This window comes from Lolium rigidum, chromosome 6 (assembly GCF_022539505.1).
Source record: "Lolium rigidum isolate FL_2022 chromosome 6, APGP_CSIRO_Lrig_0.1, whole genome shotgun sequence".
Classification (NCBI taxonomy): Eukaryota; Viridiplantae; Streptophyta; class Magnoliopsida; order Poales; family Poaceae; genus Lolium; species Lolium rigidum.
The window spans coordinates 288,289,258-288,306,379 of NC_061513.1; the positions used below are offsets into that span (position 1 = coordinate 288,289,258).

At 45.4% G+C, this 17,122-nt stretch overlaps 1 protein-coding gene and 1 pseudogene across 1 annotated transcript; both read left to right on the forward strand.

Moving 5' to 3' along the window:
• Positions 1-445: 445 nt before the first annotated feature.
• On the forward strand, positions 446-5,929 carry LOC124665490 (annotated as a pseudogene).
• Positions 5,930-10,168: 4,239 nt separating this feature from the next.
• LOC124664323 (LEAF RUST 10 DISEASE-RESISTANCE LOCUS RECEPTOR-LIKE PROTEIN KINASE-like 2.1) lies at positions 10,169-11,438 on the forward strand. The gene is made up of 2 exons (XM_047201870.1): positions 10,169-10,197; positions 10,336-11,438. Exon 2 carries the CDS (start codon positions 10,386-10,388, stop codon positions 11,436-11,438), a length of 1,053 nt encoding a protein of 350 aa, XP_047057826.1. The 5' UTR covers positions 10,169-10,197; positions 10,336-10,385.
• Positions 11,439-17,122: the final 5,684 nt, after the last annotated feature.

A 17,122-nucleotide genomic window follows, 5' to 3' on the forward strand; every position in this document is an offset into this window, starting at 1 on the left:
GTCTGTGAGGGCATACTCAGCCAATCTTTAGTCCGCTGTCTGCGTTCACATCACATCACCCATGCCTCATTTGTCAAAACTTGTCCCTTGGTTCTGCTGAACAACTGTATTAATTTTCTTTCGAAAAATTCATTGCTCAACCAGTCAATTTTCTTGCCTTCGAATTCACATACCTGTTGAACTCACAAGATAAGACAGCAAAACCAGCGGGCGAACATGCCGGCCCCGGCTCCAGGCACCTGCTGGAGCGATCAGTGCCGCACTTAATCAAAGAATTCAATACTATGGGCCCTGGCACAAGGGGTCCAGATCATCAACATCTTCTATGGCAACAACACAAACCTAATATGGATCAGGACATTTGGACGTGGACTCTCTCTAGTGGGTGTGGGAAAAGTTATAGCGTTCATAGAACTAGTCAAACTCATTGCCTAATGCCATTCATATCTCCTCCCTCATCTTCCTCCAGTCACTTGAAAATCCTTTCCGGTTACCAAATCTGTCTCCTCAAATCAGATATTTGGTATGTATCCCAACTCACTGCTCGCCATCTTGCTCTTGCTGTTCCTCATCCAGCGCACACGCGCGGACTGCAAGACGGTAGCATGCGGGAACCTCACAGTGAAGTACCCATTCTGGCTTCGGCATGCCCAGCCAACCCCCGCCTGAGATGTCCTGCGGCCAGCCAGCCTTCGAGCTCTTGTGCACTGACAACGGTAACAGCAGCACTGCTTCCTTGAGGGGCTCAGCCATCCGCGTCCTCAGCATCGACTACGCCGCCAGCAGCTTCATTGCGTCCCACGGCAGGGTCGCAGTGGGCAACGATGGTGTGTGCCACACGGACTTCAACATGTCTTCCAGCCTATCCCTCAGCCCATTCAAGATTAGCCCCAGCAACCAGGCCATGTGCTTCCTCTACAACTGCAACGGGACGGAGCCACGCGGGCGAGGGTACATGAACGTCACCGCCGGCTGCGGTAGATCCATCTTGGCTTATCTTGCTGGGAGCTACGACCGGGAAAGGCCACCGGCAATACCAGCTGGGAGCTGCACGTTCGCGTATTTGCCGGTGCTCAGATCCGAAGCGCAGACCATGACAGCAGCAAACTACAGTCGACTCCTGAAGGGTGGGTTTATCCTGGAGTGGTCAGCCACTAGTGTCGGGGACTGCTCCGCTTGCATCGCAAGCGGCGGGCAGTGCAGGTACATCAACGAGTCTGCGGCGTTCGCGTGCCTCTGCCCCAGTAGCAGAAAAAATGGGTCAACGTGCTCTGGTAAGCCTCCAAACTCTTGCACCTGTAAAGCACCGGCAAATGCATAAACACCACCAAGACACAATAGTGAGTAGTGACCAACTGACCATTCACGGGCACCAAATTGTGTCCTTTGAAATTGACTAATATGTGAGTGAGATTACTCCACTTAGAACAGTAAAGGTTCCTACATGCAATTCCCATTTATTCCGACCGCAGCAAATTCGCATCCGCTCTAGTTTCCATACTCCCATTACTCTGCTGTTCCAGAGCAACAAGCTGTTTCATGGTCCTGCAGCCGCCATGTTTTGCTCAGTCGCCATAGAGCAAACTCAGTCAATCAAAGTCCACCATCAGCGATTACATCCGGTCGCACCTAATTGTTTATGCTGTTTCTGGTCACCTTCTTGGGGCTTTCTATGAACCTTCGCTATCTTTTCAATATATCGAGACACAAGCTTTGAGGTTCTATCTCGAAAAAAGTTCTGTAAAATAAAATATTAGCATTAGCGCCTTGTTAGAGTATTATGGAAAAAATCCAAAAGAAACATGAAAAGGAAATAGATCACTGAAAATTGAAGTTGCAAACATATGGTTACAACTTGTGTCACACGGCAACAATTTAAAGTAAACTGATGCTTGTATTGCTGGCCACATGACCAGGAAAAGAGCTAGTTTGAGAAATTGTATGTGTGTTACTTCAAATTCCAGTGTCAGAACAATTTTCTAGTGGCTTCAAGAGAGTTTCTGCGTGGCTCGGGTGATCAAATATCATCCCAGTAGATGGATGAACATTATCAGGCCACACGAAGACCTTTCCAACCCTTCAATCCTATTAACTGACCAGTCTCATCCAATGACTAAATTGCTCAGTCAAGACTGAGTCAACAAGATAGCAACCTGTCTTGACCCTCGGTATCAAACTAGAGTAGAACCCAAAGCAACCATACAACCAACCTTATTAGTAACCATCTTGTTTCTTCGTCCTTAACTCCTTACTGCAACAACTTATCATGTTCCACACCTTTCTGCTCCTATGGATCTTAGCATCTTTTTTACAACTCTCAAGAACAAGCATGGCACAAAAAAAACAATGGGCATGTGGCAATCTGACCAACTTGTCCAAGAGCAAGGAACAGAGAGGGCATGTGGTTTGATAGATTACAAGGTTTACTGTTACAAAAATAGACCCTTCCAGAGGAGCACTATCCATGATGGGTTTGGAATCCTCAACATCTTCTACAAGAACCATAACTTCTCTTTTTCGAGAAAACAAAAGGGACCTTTGTGTTTCAGTTCATTGGAAAGACAGTGTTTTTGCTTACAATCCTCCTAGGAGATACCGGGTGTGTTACAAACAGCAAAAAACGAAACTAATGCACATCGCAGGTCGTCAACAGGACAGGTCTAAGTCCTCTCGAGGATATTAACAACATGGAGGACCTCAACTGCAGCCAAGTTCCAATCACCAAGACATCCTTCAAATAGCTTTCTACCATTCGGTATCAGTCACGCCAACCGGGATTTGCTGTTCTATGATTCCATCGATAACTCGGTAGTGCCACAGCTGAAACATGGACTTGTTCCGATGCAAGGTGGAAACAACTTGTTTGTTCATCTCGGTCAAGTGCCCTTCAATGTTTCTCGTAACTGTACTTTATAGATGGTTGCAAGACCACCCTCGTGCCAGTACTGGAGGCATCAGCGACGACAATGAATGCAAGTGACTACAAACAATTAATCAGCAATGCGAAGAAACTTCATAGATAAGCTTTAAGAAGTTCATGTAAAATATAGGTACCGAGGGATGTCAGTTTTGCGGAAACAAACTTTTTTATCTTATAAAATGTTATGGATGAACTTTTAGTTGAATTTCTACAAAACATTACATGAAAATCAACACATAGATGGAGTATTCTTTCGGAAGAAAAGGGCATGGCTACTGCTCCAATTTTTTTGAAATGAAACAGCAGAGTAACAGTGTTTCAGTACAACAATACATCTTCATGTGACTAACATCACCAACCAAACGTTATCCTGGTCGGTGGCACCTGGTCAGCTTTCGGAAGTTATGCTTAGTAGCTATTAGTATGTAAAGTTATATTTTCTGTCATATACATGCATGCAATGCAAAGAAACTTCATAAATAAGATTAACAAAGTTCAGGTAAATATAGGTATAGAGAGATAGCAGTTTTTCGGAACAAAACCTTTTTGTATTATACTCCCTCCGTCCCAAAATATAAGGCGTCTAAGGATTGGTCAAAAGTCAAACATTACAAACTTTGATCAAATATTTAGGAAAATATATTTACATCTACAATATCGAATGGACATATTAAGAAAATATACTTGATGGAGAATCTATTGATGTTGGTTTAGTATTGTAAATGTTTATATTTTTGTGTATAAACTTGGTCAAACTTAAAAAACGTTGACTTTTGACTAATCCTTAGGCGCCTTATATTTTGGGACGGAGGGAGTATAAAATGTGATGGATGAACTTCATCTGTTTATTTCAGTTGAATTTCTGCAAAATATTTTCTGGAAGTAACACATATATGGAGTATTCTTTTGGAAGAAAAGGGCATGGCTACTGCTCCATTTTTCTTGAAATGAAACAGCAGAGTAACAGTGTTTCAGCGCAACAATACATCTTCATGTGACTAACATCACCAACCAAAATAACGAGGTAAACAAATGGAACCTCAAAACTGCCACACCTAAGCTAGGTTCCATGGAGAAAGACAATAGGTATTCATCAACTATGCTAGAACCAGGGATCCTAGGTTAAAGCAGGCATCTCAGTAGTATCATTGACTTCCTTTGCTTGATCACCACTCCAGTGCTTATCTGGAGTATATTCAGTTATAGTTATTACTTTTGTATTAAGTGGACAAACGTGCTTACTGATCTTGGTTCAATAACTTAACAAGCAGTAACCCAGCTGAAAGTCGCCCCTAGCCCCTTAATTAATACTACATCATAGATCATATGCCAAAGAATCGACAAACAAAATAGTACCAAAATCAACCTACTACTGTGAATCATTGAGTGTTTACAGTCAAGATTCAGAATATAAAAATCCTATCGCGAATCAACATTTATCGAGTTACATAATTTCAGTGAATAAAAAAAACGTCAGGAATACTGAAAGTGGTATTAATCATTTAATTCTAAGTGTTTCACTATCAGTTTCTCTTTTTGGTCTTTTCTTTTTATGTTTCTCGTTTTGTGATTTGACACTCATTCACTTACCATCATAATTTCACTGCAGATGGTAGACACAAAAAGAAACTGATTTTGATAGGTATGTCTACTGTTGTCTCTTCTCAGAAAATAATGATGTTTCAAAAAGGGATAGCTTATGCAGTATCAAAATTGCTAATAAGCTTCTCATTTTTCTTTGTTTGCAGCTTCTCTGTCTGTAACAATCAGCGTCATTTTTGCATTTCTTGTTTGGGGGATGTACAGCCAGAAGCAAAAGCTAAGTCTATTCATGTTTCCAAAGCAGACAAGTAACAAATCAAGCATAGAAGAAATGTTAAGAAGATATGGACCTTTGGCTCCGAAAAGGTACAGGTACTCAGACCTGAAGAAAATGACTAGCTCATTCAAGAACAAACTTGGAGAAGGTGGATATGGCACAGTATACAGAGATAGCCTACGAGATGGTTGTGTGGTTGCTGTCAAGCTCCTACAAGGTTCTAAGGGCAATGTAGAAGAGTTTCTAAATGAGGTAATAAGCATCTGTAGGACATCACATGTTAACATTGTCAGCCTACTCGTTTTTATGTTTAGAAGGACCTAAGCGAGCCCTTGTTTATGAGTACATGGCCAATGGCTCATTGGACAAGTATATTTACTTGGAGAATTCAGATCTGGTTGTTGGATGGGAAAAGTTACAGCAAATAGCAGTTGGAATTGCACGAGGATTGGAATATTTGCATCAAGGATGTAGCACTCGCATCATCCATTTTGATATCAAGCCTCAAAATATCCTTGTCGATGAAGACTTTTGTCCCAAAATTGCAGATTTTGGTTTAGCAAAATTGTGTTACCTCAAGGATAGCATCCTCTCTATTGCCGAAGCAAGGGGTACCATTGGATTTATAGCTCCAGAAGTATTCTCTAGAGGCTTTGGTGTCGTTTCGACGAAGTCAGACGTTTATAGCTATGGAATGCTACTCCTAGAAATGGTAGGAGGAAGGACCAATAGAGAAACAAAGAATACCGAGAACTCAAGTGATGCGTATTTTCCAAACTGGATCTATGACAATATAGTGGGGCAGGTACAAAGTTGCGAAGTCGTGTGTGACCTTGAAGAGGCCAAGAGAAAGATGACCATAGTTGGCCTATGGTGCATACAAACTAACCCTAGGCACCGTCCTTCGATGAGCAAGGTGATCGATATGTTGGAAAAGGACATCAACGAATTCGAGATGCCACCGAAGCCATTCCTTTCATGTCCATCAATCCCGTCAAGTTTGTCGCCTCATACAAGTTCTGATTATTCATAAGATTCTCTGTGTTCGCTACTCCGTTACCAATATACCAGCCCCAAAGGAGCATGAAGTGGAAAAATATAAATTCAAGTTGTTGCTGCATTTACCATTATGATATTCTAGTGACTCAACAGTGGGTAAAAGAAATATGAATTACCCAATGTTACATCTTTTCTCTGAGAATGGCCGAGGCAAATCAAAGCCATTTGAGAGTATTGTATGTGATACAAACAGGAAGTCCAGAACAGAACAACTGGGTAGGAATTGTTTGGGTGGTTGATGAATCTGGTGTTCTTTGACAAATCATCCCAAAAAACCGCGGAAGCTACAAATCTGTAATTAGATTACTTTAGGTTAGCACTCAATACTCAATACACGCTAGTTCTTAGAGATGTATAAATTGTTTGATTAGTCCAATCATACATAAACACAATAAATACCTTTGTAGATCTGTAGACTTTCGATGCACTGGTCGATGTATAGGAGTTCCCAACGGTCATTGGTTTCAGAGGTGTTAGTATGTCCAAGAAAGGTGAGAAGGATTCCAATAATGAGATCTCCTGGCCTTCTAGTCATAACCTGGCTCCAAGAATGTTGCCAATACTGAGCTGCCAATATTTGAGAAGCAACCTCCCTAGAGTCAGGTTATGACTAGAATGCCAGGAGATCTCTCTCTCTCTCTCTCTCTCTCTCTCTCTCTCTCTCTCTCTCTCTCTCTCTCTCTCTCTCTCTCTCTCTCTCGCTATTGGAATCTTTCTCACCTTCTTTGGACATACTAACACCTCTGAAACCAATGATTGTTGCGAACTCATGCACCAACCATTGCATTGAAAGTCTACACATCTAGAGAAGTATTCAGTGTGTTGATGACTGATTTGACTAATCAACTAACCTATACATGTCTAGAAACTAGCATGTATTGAGTGTTGAGTTCTAACCTTAATTAATTTGCTTAGAGATTGGTAGGTTCCGTGGGTTTTGGGATGAGGCGTCAAAGAACCATTGAAACATAGCTACGCCAACCGAGCCTTAGAGGAGGCTAACGCGGCCATTCTGGAGCGTGTCACCGAGATCTCCTGCAAGCGGGCACCGAAGGAGGAGGCGACTGAAGCCATAGAGGACCATCGAGCTCAACGCTTAGACTCTCACTGAGGTCAGTGCCGACGAAGTAGTGTGGGTCGCTCAGAACGAGGAGTTCTGCCTAAGGTGGGCACTGCTGAAGGGCCAGCGCCGCACGGAAGCTCTGCCCTCACGGGCGGCGGTCGAGCACCGGCAGCTGCGCGAAGCAAGGGCGCATATACGTGCCGGAGAGGCAGGCGCGGCCGCAACAGACCAAGGGGAAGAATGACAACAAGTTTAGTTTTTTTTCATTCAACTTTATAATATATAATAACATTCACTGTCGAATTTGAGTGTTTGGGCACACCGTTGGGGGATGAATAGAAAAGGGTGATACCTTTGTGTGCATCATCAATAGGAGCAGTTACTTCGCCCATATTGCCAAGTTTCTTACCAAACTCCACTCTGACTCCTCGGCTCCCTAGTTTCGTCGTATGTATGGCTGGGATGGCTCGCACGACTTAAGCAATCGCCACCACCTTGATAGCCCCATATGGAAGGGTAATATTGCGGGTATTGGATCCTTCCGTTCTGTATCCTAAGTCCTCATCGACAGCGGTAACTCCACCATCTTCTGGTTTGATCTTTGGCTCAGGGATGCCCCACTCGACGAACGGTTTCCCAACCTCTTCTCCCACTCTACTCGTCCTAACATTAACGTTGTCACGGCCCTCTCCTCTGGCCTTCGCAACTCCCTCGGGCCACGCCTTACGTTTGTCACTGCGGCTAACCTTCGTGTCCTGTCCTCCGAGATGAGCCTGATGGGCACTCGCCGTGATGTTCCAGATTTACGTGATTGTTGTCTCACTAACAAAAAAGCTTTCAGACAAAAGTTTCTATGTCAACTCTTTCAGGCATCTAGAGATCAATGATGTAGCGACTAAGGTTTGGAAAAAAGCGACCTCTTTAGAGTGCAAGATCTTCTGTTGGCTGGCTAGGAAACAGTGTCTTCCCGCCATAAGCTTTGCGCCTCTGCTACCTGCCTCTCCTGCCCCAGAATGAAGACACGAACAATCTGCTGCTCCTGTGCCCCTGGGCCTGGGAAGTATGGGCCTTCTTCCACCACGACTTCGACCCCCAAGCGTATGCCAGCTTCACTGACTTTTTGCTCTTGTGCTACCGCAGTTTCGAAGAATCCAGCATCCACATCGCCATTGCTTGGAGCATCTGGAAGAGAACACTGAACACTCCCTCCTCAACCTCTGTTCTTAATTCTAGGTGTACTGGTCCCCCGTGAACCTCCACACTTCTGTTCAGCTCCTCTGCCCTCTAAAATATGCGTGTAATGAGCCCCCTGTATACCTTTGAGTGATTTATAAAAAAATTCAGGCTGGCTCAAGCCCGCCTTAGCCCAGGTCAAAAAAACTACGCACTTGCTTTGCCAACTATTGGAACAGCGGTCCATGCTCGCGGTTGTAACTTGTCTTACACGGCCGACAAGTGAAACCGCAGTTGCTATCGCTGGGCATGTGACCAGGAACGGAGCTAGTTTCAAGCACGTGTCCGTGTATCAGGCCACATGAAGACCTTCCCAACCCTTCGTTCCCATTAGCTGACCAGTCTCACACAATGACTAAATTGCTCAGTCTAGACTGAGTCAACCAGATTGCAACCTGTGTTGGGCCTCCGTACCAAACTAGATCAAAGCACAAGAAAACCACACAACCTACCTTCAACCATCTTTTCTCTTCCTCCTTACTGCAGCTATTTGCGTTGTCCCACACCTTTCTGTTCTTATGGATCTTAGCATCTTCTTTACTAGACTCAAGAACAACGAGCATGGCGCAAGTAACAGCAAGCTGCCCACCCAAAACCTGCGGCAACATGACCATCTTGGATCCGTTCTGGCTTGTCCAAGAGCAAGGAACGGAGAGGGCATGTGGTTTGATAGACTACCAGGTTTACTGCTACCAAAACAGCCCCTTCCTGAGGAGCACCATCCACGATGGGTTTGGAATCCTCAACATCTTTTATGAAAACAATACCTTCCTTACTGCTGATATTAACAAAATGGAGGACTTCAACCGCTGCCAAGTTCCAATCACCAACACATCCTTCAAGATTGGCTTTTTGCCATTCAATATCAGCCGTGCCAACAGAGATCTGCTATTCTTCTATGATTGCACAGATAACTCAGTGGTGCCGCAGCTGAAACATGGACTTATTCCAATGCAATGTGGCAAAAACTCGTTTGTTCGTCTTGAACAAGGGCCCTACAGTGGCTCTCATGACTACACAGAGTACTTCGTAGATGGCTGCAAAGCCACCCTCGTGCCAGTACTGGGGTCATCAACGAGGATAAATGCAAGTGACTACAAGCAATTGAGCAGCGATGTACCTGGTCAGCTTTCAAGGGAAGGTATAGTTACAAACTCGTACTACATATAGTTATTTGCTAACATATACATGAAATACAAAGGAACTTCATAAATGAGCTTTATAGAATTCAGTTATATATCGGTACCCTAAAGATGAGTTTGGGAACCAAACATTGATATTTTTTAATAGATAAAATGTTATATGAATGAACTACTGTTTACTTCAGCTCAATTTCTTCAGAAGATTTTTACAAGAACTACAGATATATGTACTATCTTTTCAGAAGGGCATGGCATTGTTTCTTCTTTTCCTTGATATGGAGCAGCAGAGTAACAGTGTTTACGCGCAACAATACACCTTCATGCGACTAACCTCACCAACCAAAAAAGGAGCTAAGCAAATGGAACCTCAAAAAATGACACACCTGAGCCATGTTTCCAACTACTAGGACAACATACATTCAACAACTATGGTAGAACCAGGGCTCCTAGGTTAAAGCAGCCATCTCTCATTGGTCTAATTGACTTTCTTAGCTTGATCGCCACTCAAGTCCATATATGGCTATAATCAGTTATTGTTACTTTAATATAAAGGTATCCAGATTTTTTTTTGTATAAATTGGACAAACGTGCTTACTGATCTTGGTTCAAGAACTTAACAAAGAGTAATCCTCTGAAAGTCGCTCTCAGCCCATGAAATCGAGACAGCATAGATCACATGACAAATGAATCGACAAACAAAATAGCACCAAAATCATCCTGCTACTGTGAATCATTTAGTGTTTACAATGTAGATTTACCATATAAAAATCCTATCATGCATCAATATTCATCGAGATGCATATCAATGAATAAGAATAAATCCCAGCTATACTGAAAATTCTATTAATCATTTTTTGTGTGGTTCATTTTCATGTTTCTCATTTGGTAATTTGAGACACATCGCCTCACCATCCTAATTTCGTTGCAGGTGGTAGGCACAACATCAAGTTGATCTTGATAGGTATGTCTATTGTTGTCTCTTCTCAGAAATGATGTTTCAGTTTTCTTGTCGACTTTATTCAAAATGGAATAGCTTATGCAGTATCATACATATACCAATATGCCCTCTGACTGTTGTTCATTATTCTTTTGTTTGCAGCTTCTCTGTCTGCTACAATCAGCTTAATTTTTGCATGTCTTGTTTGGGGGATGTACAGCCAGAAGCAAAAGCTAAGTCTATTCATCCTTCCAAAGCAGACTGCGAACAAATCAAGCATGGAAGAAATGATAAGAAGATATGGACCTTTGGCTCCGAAAAGGTACAGGTACTCGGAGGTGAAGAAAATGACTAGCTCTTTCAAGAATAAACTTGGTGAAGGTGGATATGGCACAGTATATAGAGGTAGCTTACAAGATGGTTGTGCGGTTGCCGTCAAGCTCCTAAAAGGTTCTAAAGGCAATGTAGATGAGTTTCTAAACGAGGTAATCAGCATCGGTAGGACATCACATGTCAACATTGTCGGTCTACTTGGTTTTTGTTTAGAAGGACCTAAGCGAGCCCTTGTTTACGAGTACATGGCCAATGGTTCATTGGAGAAGTATATTTACTTGGAGAATTCTGATCTGGTCATTGAATGGGAAAAGTTACAGCAAATAGCAGTTGGAATTGCTCGAGGATTGGAATATTTGCATCAAGGATGTAGCGCACGCATCATCCATTTTGATATCAAGCCTCAAAATATCCTTCTAAATCAAGATTTTTGCCCCAAAATTGCAGATTTTGGTTTAGCAAAACTGTGTCACCTCAAGGATAGCATCCTCTCTATTGCTGAAGCAAGAGGTACCATTGGATTCATTGCTCCAGAAGTATTCTCTAGAGGTTTTGGTGTCGTTTCCACAAAGTCAGATGTTTATAGCTATGGAATGATGCTCCTAGAAATGGTAGGAGGAAGGGTAAATAAAGAAAGAGAGAATACTAAGAACTCAAGTGATGCATATTTTCCAAACTGGATTTATGACAATATAGCAGAACAGGTGCAAAGTTGTGAAGTCATCTGCGACCTTGAAGAGGACATGCGAAAGATGACCTTAGTTGGCCTGTGGTGCATACAAACTAACCCTGGGCACCGTCCTTCGATGAGCAAAGTGATCGATATGTTGGAAAAGAACATCAATGAATTGGAGATGCCGCCAAAGCCGTTCCTTTCACGTCCCTCGATCCCGTCATATTTGTTGTGTCATACAAGTCATGATAACTCGTAACATGCTCTGCATCCCCTCCTCTGTTAGGGTAGCATGAAATGAGAATGGACAAATGTAAATTAGTGGCGTTGCTGCATTTACCATTATGATATTCGAATGTGTGAGTAGTGTGTAACATATGAAGTTTCAAACGTTACGTCATGTCTCCAAGAGTGGCTGAGGCAAAAATTGATAATTGAAGTCATTTAATCAGATTATTGTATTTGATAATGACACCAAAACAGCAATAATAGAATAAGAACTGTTTGGGCGATTAATGAGTTTGGTGCTGCAACTTCCAAAATATACCAAATCTTATGTCGGAGGCACACAGCTACAGGATCGATCCATACACACACAAACACACAAGTGGCTATGCTTGAAAATTACTGTAGAATTTTCCATCAAACTCAGTAAGGGTATCGTTGAGAGTCTAAACAAGACAATACAAAATTCAGGAATTTAGATGCAGCATTGTCAAAGTGTATCCAACTAAACATCGGCACAATATATGACTAGATTCAAGCACCCCTTATCCATCTAAAATTAGCAGAGCAAGCAAATTAACCGTAGGAGCAGAAGGTGCACACTTACTTGGTCCCTGGCTGCTCTTCGCGACCACTGAAATCAACAACCTCGTCGGCAACACCTACCCTACTCCTTCCTCGAGCGCAGATCGCCCCGCCGCGACCCCGCATTTCACCGCCGCCGAGGCTAGCGTTGCTCGGCGATTAGCACCATGCGGCCACGCGGCGGGAGGGGCTAGCAACTCTTCCTTGCGCGGGTCACGGCGGTAACCGCAGGATGCAGCGGCGCCGGCACGGGAAATGGCGGCGACGGCGGGGTAACGCTGGTCAGATTTGTGTTCTGGGCCTCCTCTGTTCCCTGCTAGCCCAAGCTATCGGGACTTGGGCGTATGGCCCTGTGTCTAGTAGTTCGGCCTTTAATATACCCTTTTTTTTCCCCAATTTTCATGATGAAAGTTTTTACATTTTTTTTTTTGAGAAAAGTTTTTACATATTGTTTCTGCAACATTAGGGCATCCCAAATGCGGGCTCTTAGGCGCTAAGGTGAATATTCTACTCCCTCCTAATCTAAATAAATTGTTTCCGCTTTATCTAGATACAAATGTAGCTAGATGCGTTTATTGACACATACATATGTAACTAGATAAATATGTAACTAGATAAAGTAGAGTCAACTAATTTAAATCGAATGAAGTAGCAGTTATGTGATATTTCCTGCTGAGTGCAGGATTCACACTGATAAGTGATTTCCTCAACATTGATAATACCAATTAAACACCGTTTTACTAGTATGTTACATCCCAAAATTTGGAGTTACAAAATGAGAGAAAACAGATGTGTGCATTGCGTTCATGCATAGAAAATCTGGGAAATTTTCGCGCTTTTAAATAAACTTGTTACAATAACTGAAGTTCACTTGAGTTGATGGAATTGAAGTAGACCATCAAGTCAAGCGTCATAAACCTCAATATGACCTTTGCTAAAACCTTGTTTTGGGTATTCCATAATTGCACAACACCTTAAGTAAGGATCAAATACCATAATTTCTAAAGGATCATAATATGGTATTCCTGGCTACCACACATGGATATTTATTCCATTAAAGGTCAAAGAACAAGAACATGGAGAAATTATTCTTAACTTTTCTTTTCCATGTCTTTAACTAAATCAATACTTTTACCGTGATCATCATGGCACATTTTCAATTCTAACATTGGAAAGCATGTCAAGAACAATCACACAAGTTCTTATCAAATCTTGACTATTCCAATCTTGTATATCCACCTTTATCTTTACTATTCCAATCTTCCATTTGGAGTAGAAAAGGTAGTTGATAGGTCCATGGAGGTCATTTTACATTCTAACAACTTAACCTCTATCATTTGTATCTTTTGGAGTAGAAAAGGGCTGCTGCGCAGGCACCCCACCCCAACCCTAACCTCTTCCGCACCCCACCCTCCGCCGCCGCCACCGCCGGTAGCGCCGCTGGGGCAAAGTCCCTCGGGGCGTGGCGGCGGCGGGGGCCCTTCCTCGTCGCTCCATGGAGAACGACGGCCGAATCCCACCTCCTCGATGCATGGCGGAGCAGGCGCGCGTGGGATGGGCGACGACGGCGGCGGCCCTCCTCCCGTCGGTTGTCCCCTAGCGGACCGGCCGGCGCGGTTGGGATGGGCGGCGCTGCGGTCTCCCTCCTCTCGTCGGCTTCCCGCGGCACTCCCGGCAGGGCCGGTGGTGGGCGGCGGCCAGGCCCTCGGTCTGCGCCATGCCATCCACCCCCGCATCTCGTCGGTGCGTGGAGGCGATCTCGGGTTTCTTCCGCGACACGAGGGCACCCGTGGCAGCAGCCTTGGGTTCGACGGAGGAGGTGGCCTCTTCTTCGCCGGAGAGGGTCGGCCTGCGGTTGGTGATTGTGGATTTTTGATCTATCACCGCCATCCGGCGGTGAGATGGAGGAGCATGGAAGCCGGCGATGGTGTCGCCGGTGGAGGGTTGGGTTGGTCAGCCCCGGATGGTCGCCGACATGGGGGTCCGACCTGAATAAAGGCGGCGGTCCTAGGGCCTCTCTTCCGTGAAGAGGAGGACCTACCGGAGGCCTGGACTCGTGATCTGGCCGGAGGGTTGAGTTCCGGAAGGCTCCGCCGGCGAATGTAACAGTGCTTTGCCTGGAGTTTGCTGGATCGGAGGTATTCGGTCGTGCGCATCCATGCGATTATTCCGACCATTTGGTTCGGGAGGGAGCGGCGCGAAGCTCTTTTTATGTGTTGACATCAAGTGACTATGGATCCATGATGAAAGTCAGAAGAAGAGAATTTCATGAAGGCCGGAGGGGAGAACTAGCTAAGGGAGGTTCAAGTCTCCGCGCTGTTGAGGGGCTTGCTTGGTGTCCGGGCTTCACAGAGCAGCGGTATGAAAGTGGGGGCGACAACACGAAGTGCGGCGCAGAGTCCTACCTTTCGTAGGAAAACCCAAGGTCCGGCCTTAACCGGTTGTGTCCGGCGGTGACCTTGGTGGAGGCATTGTTTTGAGAGCGGGGACTATCTTCAGGGTGAAAACCTAAGATCTTTGATCGGGCGACGACGGTGTTTGAGCACTGTTCCCTTCTTGGAGGCGTCGTTTTTTGGAGAGTCTGTAATTCAGGTGTTATCATGACGGTGGATGTATTGCTGTTGTTAGGCCCGAGATACTGTAGCGGGATTTTTATTTCTTAGTTTTCTTTTCCTTTTTTAGCTGTGTGCATCCATAGTGCCATTAGGGTGGTGCGTTGTGCATAGGCTGGGTGTAAGTGGTATCTCTTGATATTAATATATTCCCTTTATCAAAAAAATTACATGGATGATGAAGCGCCAATAATTAATGAAGAAGAAATACATGGTGGGTGAACATAATACCACAGCGCTTTTCTACCCTGATAACATAATTTAGAGGTCAAACCCTGAGGTTAGCATAACTCTGCGTGATGCGTGTAGCTTGGTCTACATTGGGCGGCTCGAATCCACAGGCGACAAGAATGCATGTAGCTTGGTCAGGAGCGGACTGGAACCCACGCGTGACCGGAACGCGTGGGCGTGATTTCTGCTACGCGTGCAATCATCTCGTGAATCTACGCGATGTTTTGCAAATTGTTATTGTTTTGTTTACGTTGCTCATCGCATATGTTTAGAGCATCTCCATTGGTGGTCCTAATAGCCCTTCCAATCTCTATTGGAATCTTAGTGACAGAAAGCGCCCACACCAACGCTCCTCAAAAACGCTGGTATGTTTTGGAGCCTCATAAAATCGTCGGCGCGCCCGAAGGATTCCTATGTGAAGGGTTTCGATCGGGGTCGCCGGCGGCTCTTCAACAACAACTCCACGTCAGATTCTTGAAAAGTGGCCCACCTAGTAGTGAAATAAACGCCCACTTTCCTCTCTCCTTCCCACCTACTGTTCTTCTCTCTCCACAGCTCTCCTCTGTCGTATCTTCTCACAAAATTGCCGGTGTCTCGCCGGCTCTCCTCTGCCGTTGTCGATGGTAGCATTCCCGGCGCATCGTCCACCATCCCCGCCCTTTTTTCTGCTGCTGAGGAGGGTCACCGCGTGTGGATCCAAGGCGGAAGCAGAGCCCGCGACCTCCGGTGGACTGGAGGCCGTGCTCGCCGCCCTGCTCGGCGCGTCCAGCGTGCCTGGAGGCCATGCTCGCCTCGCTCGAGCCGGAGGCCATCTCCCGCGGCAGGGGAGGAGGGGGCGCGTAGGGAGCGGGTGGCGGCGGCCTAGGGCTATCGCAGCTGACCCAGCGGCTATCTCCCGCGGCAGGGGAGGAGGGGGGCATTGGAGTCGAGACCCCTAGGTGTTCGGAGCGGGGGCTGACGCGGCGGGTGCTGGGGCAGCGGCGACGGCGGGGGCGGTGCGGATGGGCTAGAAGTCGTAGCTGGCATCATCACCTCGTCTGCGCCAGTGCCGCCCCCGCGCACGTGGAGGTCGTCGTGGCCACCGCCACCACCGACGGAGGGAGGCAATGACGCAGCGCCCGCCGCCGCAAGACCGAAGATATGCTTGTCCATGAACTGCTCGGCCGCGGCCATGGTGTGGGCGAAGGTGGCGCGGACACCTCCGCGGCCATCTCCGGCGTGGGTTGCGCGTCGATGGCGGGTGGCAGCGGCCTGGGGCTGTCCCGGCTGACCCGGCGGCATCATCGGGCTCCGGGGAGCTTCCGGTGGCGGTGAGGAGGCCGGCCACGGTGGCGGACGCGGACGCCGATGACCTGCGCGGACTCCGTCTGCATCGTTTGGTCTCTTGTTTGCTTTTCCTTCGTTTGGGGCGTTTTTTATGGGACTACCGGCGTGGGAACACAATAAAATTCTGCCGGCACTCTGCTCGGATGACCCCAATAGGTAGCTGCCGGCGCATCTGTTGGCGTTTATTTGGGGAGTATCAGTGGAGATGGTCTTATGCAACGTTAGGGCATGTACAATGGTAGAGAAGGTATGTCTTCCCTTACCCCGCCACATCAGCTAGATAAGACATTAGATATAAGTCATACAACGCATTATCTCTTACTGCCATCTCTAGCAATTAATATTAATAATTAAATTTTAGTAGGAAATGTGTTGCTAAGGGAAGACATATGTGATACAATGGAGAAAATAGTCTTCCCTTATTTCGTAAGAGATGATCCCTTAGCTAAGAGAAAATAGACTTCTTCTCTCTCCTCCAACTAAACAAAAATCTAACATGACATCTTCAAGGAAATGCTGACATCACTCCATTGTACGTGCTCTTAGGTGACACGTGGAAAATCTTAAGGAAACTCAATCTCCTGAGTCTGCACGCAGAGCAAGGTAACATGACACCGCTTCGGCTCGATGCATGCACATGGCTGAGCTGCCGGCCAACTCATAACCGTGCAGCTGCTATGCAGCTTGCTTAGAGATCTCTAGTATATATTTTTATTTTCTACTATTTTTTTTTTTTTGGTTTTGGTCTAAAATATGGCTCAATCAGATGCAAATCGGTCCGTATCGCAAAACGTAATGTGGTAATACCCATCGCGGTTCAGGGACGAATCTAGAAACAAATGTCGATGGTGTCATATCGATATCCTCTCTATAACACTGGGGTCAGACTCTATAAATCAGCATGAGTTAGTATTAATTGAGGCAGCTCCGTCCCTGTCGCGGTTCGTGAACTCCGTATATAAGC